Here is a 17,588-nt window from a genome sequence, read left to right as displayed (position 1 = left end):
CAAATGTAGGTCTCTGCAAATAATTGCCAACAGCTATTAGATAGTTGGCCTGGATTGCTGTAGTCTTATTGGTCTGAGGTTGTGTGAGGTCACTTCGCACTCAATGGGTTAACAATAGTATGTATGTATTGCCACACCTGATGGCTGTGTCCACTTACTATTCCCTGATACCGTGCTGTGCCAAGAGCTCGAAGACTCACCGGTTGGTCATGTGGGCAATGTCCCTCACTACAGAGAATCTTGGACTCTTCACGGAGTGCTGTATCATCCTTGACCTTCCTCATCCGGTAGTTGACAGGCAACCATGAAATATTGACACCTCCTACACAGCCTAATAAAAGGAGACTCACAGCCCTTCCCTTTCTCACAAGCCCAAGAGACATTTTGAATCCCTGTGATTGTAACCAAGTGCTCTAACGCAATTTCCCTTGGCGATGAATGCAATTCTTGTTTTAAAGCCAGATGTTTCTGATGTATCGGATTTTGTGCAAACAGTTATTTTGTTAGCTCTCCCCCCGAATATCCTTGCTTAGGGGAGCTTGTCTCGTCCAGATGTTCATACCAACCTTCTCCCCGCTCACTACCGGTAGCCCAGCGTGCAGATTCCGGTGGTCTCCGGAGCCGTCGATAAGCAAGTTCTCCCAATAAACAAAATTGCCCTCTATCGGCCGGAATGTGATGCCGTTCTCCCAAGGTTCATCACAATCAATAAATGTGCACCATCGATCGTCGTTCGGTGCGTCAAGCATGGGGAAGTTAGTTCCTCCGCCGGTAATGTTAGCCGCAGAAACGTAGCCGAAGAACGAAGAAAGCCGGTTGCCGCCAAGATGGGCCTTGGTGTGGGTGGGGTCGGTGAACCAGTCTGTATGGAAATGATATCGCTCGCCTTTTCCATACTTGACGAGTTGGAGCGGCTCCAAATGGGTCTTTGGTATGCTGTAGCCTTGGAAGGCCACGGCGCGCTCCTCGATACACCGGACCACGTCGTTGCGCCAGAGGCTCGTGCTACGTGATGTGCGCACGTTGTGTGTGGTTTTACCGCCAGATGCATCAATGACACTCGAATGGGTAAATGTTCCGCTGCTACTAGAATTTGAGCCGAGATGCTTCCTGGTGCCGGTTTTGGAGCAACTCACGCCATGCTCAGGAGATGGCCCCTCTCCATCGGTGTTAGGAAGTCGGCAAGGTAAATGACTAAAGGCGACTTCGAAACGACGTGGACTTTGTATGGTGGGTGCGTGCATGCGTAGTCGGCTATCGGCTTCTGATCTTGTGCTATTGCTCCCGTTATCATGGTTGCCAATAGAGCGTAGGTTGTTGCTGCGAGGATGCCCATATTGTCGGTCGTGCAGATGGTGAAGCCAAAGCTAGAACAGAGCATACGCCTCGGTCGGGCCTTGGGAGACGTTCGACTTTTGAATGTTTGCTGACGCTACAAAGCATTGAACTGAATTGACGCTTCGCTTGTAGGGGTGATGAAACTCTATGCGTTTGACTAGAAATGTGGCTGCCCGATATTATGTCCTTTGGGGGGCTCCAGCATCCGCATCAGGGGCTTCCTTGTGTGATCTGCGGGGCTCCAGACGCGACAAGCCCGCAATGAGGGGAGCGTTGGACCCAGCAACGCAGGCTCTCTACCAGAAGAAGTGGCTCTATGCTATCTCCACAGGCTTGGTGAGCGTTGTCTTTAATGAATGTGGCGTGTTTTTTACGCGTGCTTCAGCGGATTTGCTGCCAAGTGTAAATTCCGATAGTGGAATTGCAAGTTGCAAGATCTATTGAAAGACTTGAAACATTTCCGCATGTCTTAATCATATCTGCACTATTGAGCCCAAACGCAACAACACCTCGTTGGTAATAATTACCAGAACAATCAGCCATGCCTTCGCTTCATGCTCGGCCCTACGTACAAGATTTGGCGGCATACTCAACTCAATGGCAATTGACAAAACAAAGATTCACTTACCAACTCTGACTTTGCATGATCCTAAATGTAAGTCTTGTACTTAGGGGTCATAGGGCCCAGTTGCTCTGCGTCCAGAGAGTAACTCGGCATCGCCAGACTCTTTGACTAGATATATGTCTTCGTGCCTGACACCGAACCGGTTTTCCAGGTAGATCCCAGGCTCATTTGTGAAAGTCATTCCCGGCTTAAGTAGGATGTCCTTATTCCACTTATTCAAGTACGGTGATTCGTGAGCTGCATCAGGTTAGCCTCCATGCGTCTCAATAAGCCACGCCAGGAAGAGATATAATATACCTTTGATGCCAATTCCATGACCCAGACGATGTGTGAAACCGTAACCGTATCCCGCATCCTCTATAACCTTTCGGGCCGCAATGTCTACACTTGCTGCTGTCTTGTTCGGTTTGAAAGCCGCAGCGGCAGCAGACTGGGCATCCAGGACAATATCCCAGACCTTGAGCTTTTCAGCACGCAGCTCAGGATTGTGGCCGAATGGACTTTCATCTTTTAGACCTTTTCCCAGCAACTGCATGATGAGATCCAGCGCGTATGGTTCTCGCGGCTTTGGCGGGTCAATGAAGAAGCTGCGGCAGATATCAGAGCTGTAGCCCAGGTAGTGAGCGCCGACATCGATGACGACCATGCTTTCGGGGGTCAATTTCTTCCATCCGGTGACAAACCCACCATGGGGAAGTGCACCGTGTTCTTCGAATAGAACGATGTTGAAAAAAAGCCCGAAGTTGATGGATAGCAAAGCCGAGTTCAAAATTTCAGTTACCTCATTCTCCGTAAGACCAGGAACCAGACACGGACGCATCGCTCGGACAGCAACAACAGTGCCAGTGTTAACGGCGCGGATAAGTTCGACTTCTGCTGGACTCTTTTGCTGTCGAGCAAGCTCGACTTCGGGGTTAAGGCCAACAGTCGTAAAGCCAGCCGTCTCCAGTCCACGGACAATAAAGTCTCGGATCTCTTCATCAACCATGACCTTTGCGGGTCTACCATTGAAAAAATGCGACTCGAGCAACGTATCATATGGATTCCAATGCTCTTCCCATGTGACGATATCTAGTTCTTCCTCGCGTGAGGGTATTCCTAGCATTCGAACTCGCCCTTCTTCAAAATGGGGCGATAGAAAAGCCGTCTTGGCACTGACATTGCCCGAGGAAGATACCTGAGGCAAGATAAGCATGAGGAATGGTCTCTCCTCTGGCTCCCAGGGTTCCCAATCAGTTTGGGAAATATTGCCATAGTACCTGACCAAATGTTAGTTGGGCTACCAACAACAGGACCGATAGATTGATTGCCAAACTCACTGAAAAGTGTAACCAGGTTCCAGCACAAAAGCATCCACATTTGACGCAGCCAAAGCACGAGCTAGCCGATCTCTACGTGCGATAAACTCCTCCGAAGTGATTGGTACAGCAGAGTCTAGGAAGGATAGATCAGAGTGGAGGTTGCCAATAGCGCATTCCTGAGCTTTGTCGTAGACATTGGATATAGTTGTCTGGCTGTAGAAAGAAGTGAGGTAGTAGAAAGAGGTGGCGGCACACAGCAGAAAAGAGGTTGCGACAAGCCGAAGAACGCGACCACATCGTCTACCATGATGTTGCTGGTATGGTATAGAAGACACGCCCTGAGGGCCTTTCTCTAAACCTAACATCTTAATCGTTGCGAGCCAGTCTTCTGAAGAGAAACCTTTGCGAGAATTGAAATCCAAGAAAGAAGTGCCAGCAAGGGATGCTTTGCCAAACAACCAGGAGGTCCGAGTCCTCCGATCTCGCCACAAACCCCTCATCGGTGGGGGGCAGCGAATGAAAATATATTAATGCCCGAATTGGGTAGTATTACCGGGGCAGCAGGTGCAAGCACCCAGGTAGTTGCACTCGACATGGGTGTTGATAGCACTATGTACTTTTGAGAGATACAGCTTCAACGCCGGTCCGGAGAAGATAAGAGACTGGCCGCGGCATAGGTGGTAGATATGAAGTTGCCGATGAATCGGGACGCCGAGGCTAAGTCAAACAATTGCTGTCTACATTCTTGCGTATAAGAGGCAGGATCGGCTCACTGTTCAGATGCGAAGTTGGTTTCTGCACCCTTCTTCGTCACCCCTTCCACGGCAGTCCGACTTCGCGTAAGACAAGAATTGGAAATGGCTTCGATACAGGGTGTCAATACGGTAGTCGCTACACAGGATTCTATTACCGGGGACGATGGTATTGGCATTGATGCAAAGGGAGCAAACTGCAATACCCCGAAGGAGGGGGCGTCAGTTATTAATGAAGAACAAACGCCAAAAACATACTACAGCAGTGTTTCCGTATGGCTCATGGTTCTGTTTTCTGGTCTCGCGATCGGGTCCGACGGCTAGTATGACTACAACCCACAAGTCTGCATTCGTTTGGAATGCATGCCTGTCGTCATGGCGTTGCTGACAGCCTTGTGTCTGTAGCAATGCCGCCGTAATTGGCAATGTTGAATTGCTGCTCGCCATTCTTTACCCCGAAGATCTGACGACATCCATTTATCAGAGACTTTCGAATGCTTTTCTGATTGGCATGATTGTTGGCATGATCCTTTTCGGCGTTATCAGCGACCAGCTTGGCCGCAAGACTGGTGCCGTTGCGACGACAATTCTGCTGGTGCTTGGAATCGCTCTCTCTACCGCGGCAAATGGAAACACCCCTACTGGCATGTTCTGGATGCTTATCATTGCCCGTGGTATTGCTGGAGTTGGTGCTGGAGGAGAGTATCCAGTGTCTGGCGCTGGTGCAGCCGAGGCGACCGATGAAGATGCCAAGTATCGCAAGAGACGAGGATTCATGTTCGCCATGCTTGCAGATTTGTCGGCCAGTCTAGGCTACGTTTGGGGAGGCTTGGTTCCATTACTCTTGCTCCTTTGCGTAGGTCAGAATGTTTCTCAGTATCACATCGTCTGGCGAACCTCGTTTGCGCTGGGTATGGCGCCCCCACTTCTTATCTTTTGGTTCAGAATGCGCATGGCAGTTTCTAAAGCTTATCGCAAGTCCGCATTGCGAAGACAGAAAGTGCCTTATTGGCTGGCCTTGAAGAGATACTGGCGACCACTACTTGCAGCTGCTTCAACATGGTTTCTGTACAACTGGATCAGCATTCCTTTTGGGATATTCAGCTCAACCATCATTTCAAGGGCCAATGTTGAAGACAGCCTCGTCAAAACTCTGGGATGGGGGGTTGTAATCAACTGCTTTTACATCCCTGGGCCTTTCATAGGAGGCTACCTTTCCGACAAAGTCGGCAGACGTCAAACAATGGCTCTGGGATTCACTTTGCAAGCCCTCCTCGGTTTTGTTCTTGGGGGCGCGATGAATCCCATCCAAGGCGTTTTCCCGTTATTCGTCGTTCTATACGGCATCTTTTTGACCCTCGGTGAAGTTGGACCTGGAAGGTATGTTAATCATCACTGAACGACGTTTCAAACAATTTCTGAACTTATTTCTAGCACTGTTGTTCTCATCGCTTCTGAGTCCTTTCCAACATCCATCCGTGGTCAGATGATGGGCCTTATTTCCGCCTTCTCAAAGGCAGGAGCTGCTATTGGAACACAGGTGCTTATAAAATGCCATCGCACCTTCGGACGACCTGATCTGACAAGGAAACAGGTTTTTACAGCCATCCTTAACAAGTATACTTCGGACGCCTCGAAAGGTAATCAAGTCGCATTTTTGATTGGATCAGGCTTCGCCGTCTTGGGAGCCCTCATTGCCATGTTGGTCATACCAGATACATCTAGATATTTAGATGATGACGACGAAGCTTGGAAGCAGTACCTCGCAGATAATGGCTGGGATGCACAATGGGGCGATGAAGTGACGCGTGATCCATCTGGGGTAGTCATGAACAAAGCCGCATCTTAATGAACGGTAGTAACTCAGATCCCCCACTTCTGACAGTGGTGATGATGATGGTGATGACGGCTTGCGGGAGTACGGGTTTTGCGGAAGTACGGGTTTTGCAGAAGTGGAGTTAATTTGATTTACTTCTTGTGGGTATTCAAGCTGCGCAGATATTCACCTCGTAGCCCAGATATTGGCAAGGCTTCGCAATATATCTCGATTTTGAAGTAGTTAAATGTATATGTCTTTGCATCATCTTTTGTAAATTAGTCTGCCACATATGGTAGTATGCTTTACACAACATCTTGTTCACCTCTACGTTAGCTAAACTACTCTTGCTGTCATATCTTACAAGTTATTGAAGTTTTGAGGTTGTGCTAATGGTGTGTAACATGCCGAATTTCCTCCACAAAGTGCTACTCAGCAACTGGGCAATGATCATAGTTTCCGTCAACATTGTTGCCCCACCAAGTGGGAAAAGGAACAGATGGACCGCCAGCCCCAAAGACAGCAAAAGATAGTATGAATAGAGCAGTAAGACTGGCACCATCAAATGCACCAGTGATCAAGTATGAATAGTCTTTGAAGATACGGGGTCGGTAGTTGCGGAGGAAGAACTGGACAAAGAAGCCAGCGATAAGTTGGCTGAAGATTACGCAAGTTTGCGATTGATTGTAAGGAATGTAGCCCGCGTATTGGATGAGCTGGGGCATGTTGAGATCCGCCAGAGAATATCCGCGGATTTTAGGAACGAACTAGTATCAAGGTCAACAGCCGTAATAGGTTGGAAAAAGATATCGAGTTGACCTACATATGCGATAATACGATGGACGATGACAATACCGAAACCGACGCCTAGGCCAATGGGCACGAGTGAGTATTTGCCACCAGTCTTGTAAAGATACTTGGCAAGCGCCCAAGAAGTGGCATTGGTGTTGTATGACTGCATATATGCACCACTCCAAGAGCTATCACCGTTGCTGTTCACAAGCAGCTCACGATTCCCATTGACGATGGAAATCATGACAGCATAGTTGATGAATCCACCTAGAATTGTCCCATACACCTGCGTCAGGAACATGACTCTAGGAGGGATTTTCACTGGAATTGACTGTCAGTAAGCAAGACTCGAAGCTGTTGCCATGCGAGCAGACATACGATATTCTCCCATCTTCAGATCATTGGACAGATTGACAGCGTTCGAGATGACGTTGTGTGACCAGGCAGCGAAATACATGTTGCCGATAGGGCGCTCAGGAATTATGAGACCCGCCAGCATCTTCGATAAGTTATTCGTGGCAATACCGTTTCCAAAACGAGAATATAGGATTGTGCTCTGTTTCATTGTTAGAGAATATATAAAAAGAAACAAGTAGATATTATGGGGGGAAAACTTACCAACGGTGCAATAAAGATTCCGAGCAGGAGCGAAACAACGTATGCCCATGCAGGCAACGTAACGTTCTGAGTGCAGACAACAACAAGGCCAAGGATAAAGCTGAGAACAAGCACAATGACATACCACCACCACGGCGTTTCCTTATAGTGTTTCGTCATGTGCTCATGGTGGCGATCATCATATCTTCCGCTCTTTGCACTCTGATAAGCCTGCTTCACGTCTCCGCCCCAAAAGAGGAAGCAGTGAGCTACTAGGGCGCCAATCTAGAAGCTAGTCAGTTTAAGGTCTACAGAGAACCGCAAGGCCTAACCTACAGCAGCATTGGCCATAAACATTGCATACGCGAAGCTTCCTGTAAGACTGGGAATGCCGTACTGGGCAAGTGCTTCTTTGTTGAGGATGCCACCAGTGAATACTTTGGTGATGGGATATTTCGAACCGTCCTCAGACCTCAACTGCGTCGACATAAAAGGCTGGGACTTTGCATCCCACGCATTGGTATAATATATTCCAATCATAGCAAGGAAGCAAATAAGGAACCCAACAGCTGAGTGAGCTTGTAAGACAAGGGGGAGAGATGTGTTGAATGAGGTTATCTACAGGTTTTACATGTTAGCCAAACAGTATTACGGAAAAAATAGCTTAACTTACATATTGCCAATCGAAGGATAGAGTGAACAATCCCAGGCCCTCGTTGTTAGTTGCGCCTCCAAATAAGTTGGTGAGCACCGCAGCCTTACTGCCTGTAGCATTCATTGCAGCTAGACAAGGGATCGAAACCGAGTTCAGCCATGGGAATATATAGGCAGGAAAGAACTCGTAAATGAACATTCCAACAAAACTGTACCAGAACCATCGCAGAGGCTTGGAATTCTTCAGGTCTTGCCAGTGAAGACCTTGAAGAGTCTTGACCGTAGGAAGAGTACTCCAGTAAACTGCGTCGACATGCCAGACAGCGATCGGGCGCATAACACCGCAAATGCCGTAACCAAACAGACCGATGGAGATTACAGACAAGATGACAGTTGTTGCGCTCAACGGTAAGTCGTAGAATAGATCTTGTGCCGCAAATACTTGGACACTCGCAGAAGCGTTAGAGGCAGAAGTGGCAGTGATGGAGCAAATCGCATGCTCCTTAAGGCCCCAAGGCCCAGGGTTGATGAACTTGAAAAGTTTGATCCATATAGGAAGATCGCCCTGGCCGTTGTTCTCTCTCCAGCGAGCCTCGAGTTTGTCGCCACGAGGAAGAGCGGCGGTCCATGCTTTGCCAACGAAATACCCTATGAGGACAATGAATGTTCCTGATATAGTAGCTTGGGTCGGTTTGAACTTAGTAATTGGTCACGTTAGTATTTGTTGTTACTCGGACATAATAGTTTCCGGGGGGTTGTTGGCTCACCGTGTAAATCTGGCTCATAACAGCCTGGAAAGCTGATAGACATGTCGCCAAGAACATACTACGGAAGGTAAGGGAGGGATCAAAATCATCCCGTAGCGGCAGAAGGTAGCGAGAAGCGTCAGCGCCGCTGATGATAATGGCATTGTCGCTGTCATTGCCGTCGTCCTCAAGCGAGTGTGGCGAGACTGGAGTAGCCTGAATTCCGGAGTCCAGTTCCTTGCCAATACCTGCTTCATCGATGCCGACCTTCTCACTAATCGCCGCGTGGGAAGGGACTGAAACTACTTTGCCTTCGACGGGGTTCAGTCCCCCCACCATGACATTCTCGGCAGCTGTGGCTGGCATATTGCTACAGCAATTGCGCAGACGGAGCCAGGCGCAAAGAAAATCGGAGACTTCCGTCACCAGGAACTTGTCGGGCGATGATAGGTGTTGCGTGCAAGAGCTACATGTACGTGCAAGATTTGAGCGTACAAATGGTCTCTTTATGTGGAATCCCCCCCATCATTTGATGTGGTTTGCCTGTCTGCAATTAGCCTCAGATGAGCCATTGATGCTTGTAAATGATAGTAGAAAATAAGTGGTCCGATGTCGTGATAATGGGAGGCATTTGTGCAATCGGGGAACATTGAGCTGCCTGTTAGAGATAGCGTGCCCGAGGGGTTGGAGCACTCTGGACATGGATCCTCCTGTAAACGAATTTTACTAGGATGGTGCTTATCAAAGAGGCGATGGGCGTGATAGGACTCCTGATTGCGAGACCATAATGACGATAGCTCTGTGCCCCTTCAAAAGTTCTCGAAAGGCACCTTAATCGGACCTCTCGGCCCGAGCTAGGGTGGGTTCTCAAGGAATGTCCAGGCTGGAATATCGAATGTCAAACCAAGCCTTGCCAAGCTGGGAACAATGCCTTGCTCGATGGTTAGTTGACTTGGCAACCTAACCCTAAAATGTCTTGACAGTCCCCACCTCCTCCTCGGTCATGAAGAAAACAGGGGAGCCGTGCAGGGGTGCACAGGATACCGTCCACACTCGCGAGATCCGGATAAAGCTAAGAAAGGGGCTAGCCAAAGATGGCTAGCTGATATTCTATAGCAGTTAGTGTGCGTCCTCTACACTAAGCCTAATATGGGAGGCGGTCAATCCACCCATCCACCCATCCACCCACTTGCTTGCCAGCCAGCCAGCCTATCTAGGTAGGTAACCCCTGTTTTGCCACCTTCAGACCCCTGCTTCTGCCAGCACACTATACCCATCACAGTGGCCGCGCGGTATCATTTACCTAGTACCGGGCGCGGGGGTGGGTCACGTTCACCTACACCGTTGCACTTTTGTTTTTGACGTGATTGATTTTCTGAACTTTTGTTTGTTGACGTGCTGTACGGCACTTTTGACCTAAACGCCACCACTATCCCATTGAGTGCCGAGTGACCTTACATAACCTCAGACCAATAAAACTACAGCAATCCGGGCTGACTGTCCAATAGCTGTCAATAATTATTTACAGAGACCCATTTGGGTAATGTGAGGTCACTTGGCACTCAATGGGAAAGTCGTTTTAAATCTAGTCCCCATAAGCAGTCCAGTGCAGTTCACCCAGTACATTTGTAATTTCACACTGCTTAAATACTCAATACGCAGCACGGTGCACCTCTGACCTGTCCCACAACTCGATCTCTCGATACAGTGTAGAATGCCTAATAGCATAGTGTAACTGCTGAACCTAGCTTAACTTACTACGACTATATACGAACCACCTTTCGGCATCAGAACGTTGGCGACAACAGAGTTGCTATTAGGCTGTGACTTGACGAGCTATCAAAGTTATAACTTATGACAGTGACAGGGTATAACTTGCAAGCTACACAATGACTTCAAACTCTGCCACTAAGGTTGCTCAGAACCTTGGGCCTTGATTGGCTGTTTCTCCGTTTCCGAGAAAAGGAGCCAATCCGTGGTGAAGTTCAATAGATTCGTTGGGGACCAGGACTGCTCGCAGGATACAAGTTGTCCGAGCATTAATTATACTTTGCGTGAACATTCGATTGGCCACCAGGTGCCGACTTCCGAGCCACCTCCTCTCGGGACGAAAGCTTGTAATCCTGCATTCTGATTTGCTGCTCTTCCAGCTATGGATCGTTATCCCTGCCTCCTCTGCGTTGTTAGAACGGTGCCTCTGCTCCCTTTGATCGGTCGCCGTTTCTATTGACGAAAGCATTTCATGAACTCTGTGCGCTGCCAGCGACACAATCTCCAACTAATATCCAGATCCCAAGTCTCCCCTCTCTGCGGGATATCGCGTTGTTTTCGCCGCAGACTTTTTCAAGCCGTCAGCGTTATGAGACACAGATGATTATACTAGGCATCTCCTAAAGATATGTTACGACCACAACCATTTCCTCGACTCAGACCACGAACAGATTGATTAGAGCAGACTTTTTCCAGCCACTCACCGTCGAAAAACTCACAAAACGCCACTTTTCCTTCACGATTTAATATCCGTTATAAGTCCATGGGCCTAAAAGTAACCACAGAGAACATTCCATCAATAGCACATTAACAAACTTAGTAGACACCTCTAGACAGTAGTCAAGGTTATCGATAGCACAAACAAACACCGCCTTGACACGAAGGCTGTAAGAGCCACACTCATCAGATCTCCCTCATCGCCAAGATACAGAAACTTCCCAAGATCTGACACCTCCCGCAAGCCATCGGTAGCCTTCTTGCAGAGACCAAAACAGCGAACGAGAACACTGCCTGGGGCACGAGAAGTATCAGACCAGACTTGGACTGCGCGGTGGGCGAGGTGACCCTCCAGGACCTGCAACACCTTGATCGCGAAGGCACTTTGCGACGAGCTCGAGTCCCATCCGATATACTGCGCGCTCTGGCCGGTGAAGACGCTCAAGATCCCGCGCTTGGTCTTATAGATACTGGGAGAGCTGGGTATCAATTGTCTGCCAACGTCCCCCTCTTGCTATTGCTATCGCTTGGCTGAGTTGGCAGACTTGAGATCTTCGATCAGAGAGGCAGAGAAGGCGACGCTGACTAGCGAAGCGGATCAGCGCTGTCATAGAGTGCCCGCGAGATCGCGAAGCCCCAGAGAGACAGGCTCTGATCGAGGAAGTCGAAGTGCGTAGCTAGGTTAGCTAAAAGAAACTTTTCAGAGTGGGCTGAGAATAAGTAGGGAGTATAGCACTGCGCATTACATTCATAGTTGGAGGGGATATCCATTTGTGATCTTTGGCATTTTCTGAGGATGACGTGGGCATTGGCTCTCCCAAACCCGAGTTTATTCAGACTTGTACGTCGAGACTGGCTATTGAGCGGCTCTGCCGACTCTTTTAGGGTTGATGTTGTCGAAACAGAAGCTCGGGGAGATGTGTCTATTCTGCAACAGCAGCAAGGGGCTTGGGTAATGAGGTGATGCCGGCCTGCCCTTGGTGTGATCGATGCTTTTCAGGGAGCCCACGTTAGTCCTCCGAGTCGTCGTCGAAGAAGGACCGGTAGATGGTTTCCGCTTCGACAGGATATCCGACCTGCATGACTGTTCCATCAGCCTAGAAGTATTGAAGTGTTGCAGATTAGGGCTAGCTGCGACGCGGCAATAGGCATCGTGATACCGGTGGCGGCGCCGTGTTGGTTGTCATGATCTCTCCGATGACGCACTTGATATGGTCTCCATCCTTGATAGATAATAGTATTAGTTATGATAGTACTAATAATATGATGAGGAATCAATCTGACCTACTACTCAAGGTAAGATAAAATATACGATCGTTGCTCAGACAGACACATTGAGGTATCTAATATTCGCTCCCACAGTTTGATTAGCAAGTTAACGCCGCCGGCAAAGCGGCACTTACCAATGATGGTGGAGATCGGTTCATCTGTCAGTTCTATTATGTCGCTTGAGGGTAGGGGTATAACTAAAATAGACAGAGGATGATTGGTTTTGAACGACTGCCTGGACAGGTAGCTGTACGCACAATCGGGGATGGATTCTTCCCTAAACAAGTCGAGGAAGACATCAATCTCAAATGCTTCTACATATGTACATCAATACCCATTCTAAAACGACGGCAGGAAGGCAACGATGATGCTTTCCGGCATCCAATCTTCGGCTCACATCCTTTCCGCCTAATAGGGCGTTTGCACTTCACGATGGCCAACTTGGCGTGGAGCTCGCCTGGACTGTTCGGACGGACCCCTACTATGTATGTCAGAGCTTGCTCATTTATGCCAAGGGATGAGCGGAAAACAATTCTTCGTTACATCTCCGGTATGTACTTCGTGTCTGAATGCCAGAACCATATCTGAGGGGAGTTATACCTGACACATCCACCATATGCCCACCCTAAAGCTACTGCCTGGCATCAGTACGTGTATTTTCATAAGCTTCACATATGCCAAGATCTAAAGCAAGGACCAACTTATGGCCAGGCTTTGACAACAGACTTCAGATTTCCTCTTGAGTGTCACGTGCCGCTGGTGACGATAAATATGGCACTGGGTATACGTAACGCGGCAGCGGTCAAGAGGCAGCTGACAACTCCACGTGGCCTGTCTCCCATACATTACCAAGCATCATCGACCGCAATTCTCCCAACTCACACCTTACACTGTAGCAAACACGGCCTTTGAATCGCCGGCCCAAGACTGCAACCAAACCGTATTAACCGACTCTTCCGGGGTGAAGACCGCATCGGACGCCGCCAACCTGCTCCCTTTCCTGTATCTCCGCCCATCCATTCTGTTATACACCCACAACCACTCGTTTCTACCAGATCTAGCTCTGTCCCACGTGCCACTGTAGCACGCTGGGCGAGCCATCGATCAACTTGTTAGAGAACTTTACCCTTAGCGACGCCGCCTTGTAAAATAATTATTATAAATGTTGTATACTTATTTAGTTCAGAGCTAAGGGGCGGATTTTGATGTTGGGAAAAAACTTTTGAAGTTAGAGGTAAATTGTTGAAATGAGAGGAAGAATGATTTGGGAGTAAGTAGGCTGGTACTTTGCTTACTGATCAGCAGTCCCGCTATCTCTGTGCCTGGTAATCACAACCCTCCCGTCAACCCATGATCATCTGCGGCGGCAGCATCTTCCTGGACACGGGCCACCTCGACAGCATCGTTCACCCAAGACAAAAGACGGTCTGTGTCAGCAAAGGCGTGCTGACCGGCACCCTGCCGCTGTTCCTCGCGGCCCACGGCGTCTTCATACCCGTGCGCTACTGCTCTGACGTTGGGTAAAGGGGGTGAGGGGGTAATGATCGTGCTTATGTGTGTAGATCTGTCAGTTATATCATCAAAACACTACAGAACTGGTGCTTTGCATCCTACGTCCCACCGCGACACCCCGAGTATAGGAATTAAGGTTTGTAAGGGTGCAAGTCCTTTTATGCCGACTCTTGCGCTCTACCTTGCTAACCCTTAAACTATGCGTGTCCTCAAGACGTAGTGTGATGCATGTCTAAGCTGAATGATGAGGAGACTCAGGAGTAGGTGTTTGTTTTTATAACACTTGACTAAGAGGTTTATGCTTGTGGATAGTATTCTAGTAGACTCAGCCACGGGTTTGCCTTTTCTTGCACCATCTCCAAGCTGTTCTGGTATAATAATGCCCCAGACATTAACTCGGCTCCGGCATGTTGGCCCCCCCCCCGCGGAAAGCCGGCAGGATGCTATCCAATTTTGCGAGCAATTAGTGACACAATAGATAGATACAAGAATTTTCAATTTTGTGCCAAGTAAATCATGCAAGTCCCTAAACTCTTAACATCCATGTCACAACAGAACAATCAGTATTATCATGGGTCGAAGATGCGCGGGAAGAACATGACTGGCTTAGCACCACGACCTCGGCTTATTTTGCCGCGACCACCAAATCTACCTCCTTTTATAGATAGGTATGTAACAATTCGAAATCAAAGAGTATAGACCCGAAGAGGCGCGTGGTTAGCCAACTTCATTCAACACGGCCTAGTTGCTGCTGTTCTTAGCCACTTTGTACTGTATCAAGATTTCCTAACTTCGGCTTGTCTTGCCGAGACCACCAATTCTATTTACCCTCCTTTTTTATTTATGTAACAGTTCAAAATTAAGGGTTATAAACCCTAAGAAGCGCGTGATTAGCCAACCTTAATACGGCCTAGTTGCTGCTGTCCCTAGCTACTTTGTACTACTTTGTACTGTATTAATATTCATTTCTACCTATGATGTCGAAAGCATTCCTCTTTGTATTACACGCCTGGTAAAGACGTATAAGAAGTGTGGTCCTCTTTACAACCATGCCGTCATTCATGTTATCTTTATGAGCCTTAGTCTTTTCCCTTGTATGTACTGGTTGTTCTACTGTCATTTCTCAGTCTTTTTCTTCTTAATACTACATCACGCCCGTTTCTTACACACCGCTATAATGCGCGCCGCTACAATCCTTTTTGCAAATCTGGCTGTTCTGGCTGGAATGGTTGCTGCTCAAGACTTTTCTGGAGACATTAGCAGCCCTGTCACAGGGTTCCGCTGCTGTGCTGGTGGCACAGCTGATTCTTCTGGCGACTGCAAGTTCCTTGGCCTAAATTCATTTTGCGTAAGTTTATGTGTCCTGATAGAACTCTTAGACAAGACTTGTACATCCAATGATTTGTAGTGCAGCGACTTTGATGCTAGCTCGGGGATCGGGTGCGATGATGATGAATTTTTCCCAACGGGACATAACATTCAGGCTCTTGCCCCTGTCAGTGAAGGCTGCTCGGCCGGAGACTCTCAATTTGCGGTTGGTTTGTTGGATGTGCTTAAAAGTATATGCCTAGGCTTTTCTATAAGTACTATTTCAAGAAAGGGCTATAGTTTGCCTCGCGCTGTCCCGGCGTGTGGTCAATGGTGCCGATGGCACCGGCCCTGAAGTCGTATCCGCCTGTGCTCTCGAGCCTGGCCCGATAAATGCCTGGGTAGTCTTCCTTACGCGCAGCCTGTTTATCTGCTGCGAGCTTCTGGTTGGGCAGCAGCAGCGCCATGTTGAGCGCTCGCTCGAAGATGGTCAGCTCCGCCGCCTGCTTAGACATCTCCTGCGACATCTGGATTTCTGTGCTACCCGTGCCCACCGAGCCAACCATGCACACTCGCTTTCCGACGTAGTCGACGCCCTCGCGTGGCCAGAAGCTCGAGTGGTGCATGAAGCCCTGGAAGCTCACCAACCCGGGCCAGTTGGGGTACAGTCGTTTCGCAGAGAAGCCAACCGCGGGTATGGAATACGCGGTGTTGATTATGTGACTTGTTTCAACAACTACAACCACAACTAGACTATTCTAAAACTTCTCCAACAATTACCTCGCGTCGCAGATACCCAGATCTGCGCAGGATGGCCGCAATACCAATACGTCGTCACCGTCGGCGGCGGCTTCTCGGGATGCTATCTGCTGCATAAGCTGCGCGGGTAGGACCTCAAGGCGCTGCTCATCGAGCTAGCCTCAGGTTTTAGCGGAGTCTAGAGGTGGGACTAGTTTACTACCCAGGGGCACGGGTCGACCCGTATGTACGCTTCTACGAGTTAGGTATTATCCATCCCCGAGGTGACGCAGACTTGGAACCGAACCGAAAAGTTCCCCACCGCCAGCAAGCTTATACTTCGAGCACATAGACAAGGTGCTTGACTTCAGTGAGGGCTCTCTCTTCAACACCAAGGTGACGGCTTCCGAGCTTTGCGACAGCAGCAACCGACGGACGATCACTAACAACAAAGACTCAGTGCCCTATAGAGCCGCGGACGCGAAATGGTTTGCCGGTAGGACGGATGTATAGCCTGACGAAGCGTGTGAAAGTATGGCCTCTAAACGTCAGGCCAATTGCTTCGAGGTCGCCTTCAGCAGACCATCGTCCAGCTGTTGTAGTGTTGCCTTACAATGGCATGGGCTTGCAGTCAGCCCGCGCGGTCCGAGCATGCAATTTTAGTGGCAAGGGGTGCAACCGATTACGGCCCGGCGGCAGAGCAGAGCCTGCCGACCGGACTGCTATTGTGCCTCTGTTCACTTTGGTTGGATGCATATAAGCGGATACAATTCTTTGATTGTTTTATTCGAATCTATCCGATCCGGCCAGATTCGAATTTCCGCAGTCGCCGCAACGGAGGCGCTCAGTTCCAATCTTTCTATGACGGCTGGAAATCCCCCCACACCGATCATCCTGCGCCTGTCAAGCCGACAGTGGGTGGGAGTAGCCGCGGTCCGCGCGGTTCTTGGAGAGAGCAAGTATGTCAGATAATGAGCCTACTCTAGAGCTGAGATGAGTCAGTGGTGCTGCCTTGTACAAGTGGGGTTAATTTAGTTGGAAGTCTTGTCTGAGTTAAAGAGGAAAGGCGGGTTGAGCATTGCAACTGTCGACTGTATCTGTTCGTTTCGCACTTTTGTAAATGTCCAGGTCTGTGCAAGGCAAGAGTGCGATTGTGACAGGCTCAAGCAGTGGGATCAACCTAGCCTTCGCCGCACTACTCCTGGCCAAAGGCTGCAATGTTGCCTTTGCTGATCTTACACTGAGGCCGGAAGCCCAAGACGTTGTAATGAGGCATGCACAGGCAGCGCCAGGCAAGGGGCGCGCTGTGTTCCAGCAGACGGACGTGCAGGGGTGGACGTAGTTGGAGCGCATGTTCAAGGTGGCGGATCGTGAGTTCCAAGGCGTCTACATTCTCTGCCCTGGCGCAGGCGTCTAGGAGCAGGTAAGTCAGCATGGTGGTCGAGAAGACACCGCTGGCACCGACAATAGGTCTCTATAGCTTTTTAGTATATAACTTAAGTCAAACTACCCACTTTCCGTCCACCCCTGCATTCCGCCCACCTAAAATCGAAGCCATCACAACCAACACCACTTTATTCAAATAACTATCAACTACCTCTTGAAGCCACGATAATACAGCTTTTGGCCTTACTAGGTAATTCTGATGCACTG

At 49.1% G+C, this 17,588-nt stretch overlaps 7 protein-coding genes across 7 annotated transcripts; 3 read left to right on the top strand and 4 right to left on the bottom strand.

Moving 5' to 3' along the window:
• Positions 1-503: 503 nt before the first annotated feature.
• GLRG_06236 (2OG-Fe(II) oxygenase superfamily protein) lies at positions 504-1,336 on the bottom strand (the record flags this gene model as incomplete). The annotated part of the gene is made up of 2 exons (XM_008096921.1): positions 504-1,083; positions 1,137-1,336. 2 exons carry the CDS (start codon positions 1,334-1,336, stop codon positions 504-506), a joined length of 780 nt encoding a protein of 259 aa, XP_008095112.1.
• A 670-nt stretch (positions 1,337-2,006) lies between these two features.
• GLRG_06235 (metallopeptidase family M24) lies at positions 2,007-3,571 on the bottom strand (the record flags this gene model as incomplete). The annotated part of the gene is made up of 4 exons (XM_008096920.1): positions 2,007-2,200; positions 2,261-3,222; positions 3,283-3,477; positions 3,540-3,571. The coding sequence occupies 4 exons, from the start codon at positions 3,569-3,571 to the stop codon at positions 2,007-2,009; spliced, it is 1,383 nt and encodes a 460-aa protein (XP_008095111.1).
• A 550-nt stretch (positions 3,572-4,121) lies between these two features.
• GLRG_06234 (major facilitator superfamily transporter) lies at positions 4,122-5,865 on the top strand (the record flags this gene model as incomplete). Its single annotated transcript, XM_008096919.1, has 4 exons — positions 4,122-4,339; positions 4,422-5,396; positions 5,451-5,556; positions 5,611-5,865. The coding sequence occupies 4 exons, from the start codon at positions 4,122-4,124 to the stop codon at positions 5,863-5,865; spliced, it is 1,554 nt and encodes a 517-aa protein (XP_008095110.1).
• A 395-nt stretch (positions 5,866-6,260) lies between these two features.
• GLRG_06233 (OPT oligopeptide transporter) lies at positions 6,261-8,987 on the bottom strand (the record flags this gene model as incomplete). The annotated part of the gene is made up of 7 exons (XM_008096918.1): positions 6,261-6,599; positions 6,656-6,945; positions 7,003-7,180; positions 7,243-7,506; positions 7,558-7,839; positions 7,895-8,572; positions 8,643-8,987. The coding sequence occupies 7 exons, from the start codon at positions 8,985-8,987 to the stop codon at positions 6,261-6,263; spliced, it is 2,376 nt and encodes a 791-aa protein (XP_008095109.1).
• Positions 8,988-13,727: 4,740 nt separating this feature from the next.
• On the top strand, positions 13,728-13,901 carry GLRG_06232 (uncharacterized protein; the record flags this gene model as incomplete). Its single annotated transcript, XM_008096917.1, has 1 exon — positions 13,728-13,901. The coding sequence occupies one exon, from the start codon at positions 13,728-13,730 to the stop codon at positions 13,899-13,901; it is 174 nt and encodes a 57-aa protein (XP_008095108.1).
• Positions 13,902-15,475: 1,574 nt separating this feature from the next.
• On the bottom strand, positions 15,476-15,823 carry GLRG_06231 (uncharacterized protein; the record flags this gene model as incomplete). Its single annotated transcript, XM_008096916.1, has 1 exon — positions 15,476-15,823. One exon carries the CDS (start codon positions 15,821-15,823, stop codon positions 15,476-15,478), a length of 348 nt encoding a protein of 115 aa, XP_008095107.1.
• A 1,232-nt stretch (positions 15,824-17,055) lies between these two features.
• Positions 17,056-17,277, top strand: GLRG_06230 (NAD-dependent 15-hydroxyprostaglandin dehydrogenase; the record flags this gene model as incomplete). The annotated part of the gene is made up of 1 exon (XM_008096915.1): positions 17,056-17,277. The coding sequence occupies one exon, from the start codon at positions 17,056-17,058 to the stop codon at positions 17,275-17,277; it is 222 nt and encodes a 73-aa protein (XP_008095106.1).
• Between the last annotated feature and the right edge of the window lie 311 nt (positions 17,278-17,588).

This window comes from Colletotrichum graminicola, assembly GCF_000149035.1.
Source record: "Colletotrichum graminicola M1.001 genomic scaffold supercont1.23, whole genome shotgun sequence".
NCBI lineage: Eukaryota > Fungi > Ascomycota > Sordariomycetes > Glomerellales > Glomerellaceae > Colletotrichum > Colletotrichum graminicola.
Note: the sequence above shows the minus strand (reverse complement) of the source record. Positions and strands in the feature narration are given on the sequence as shown.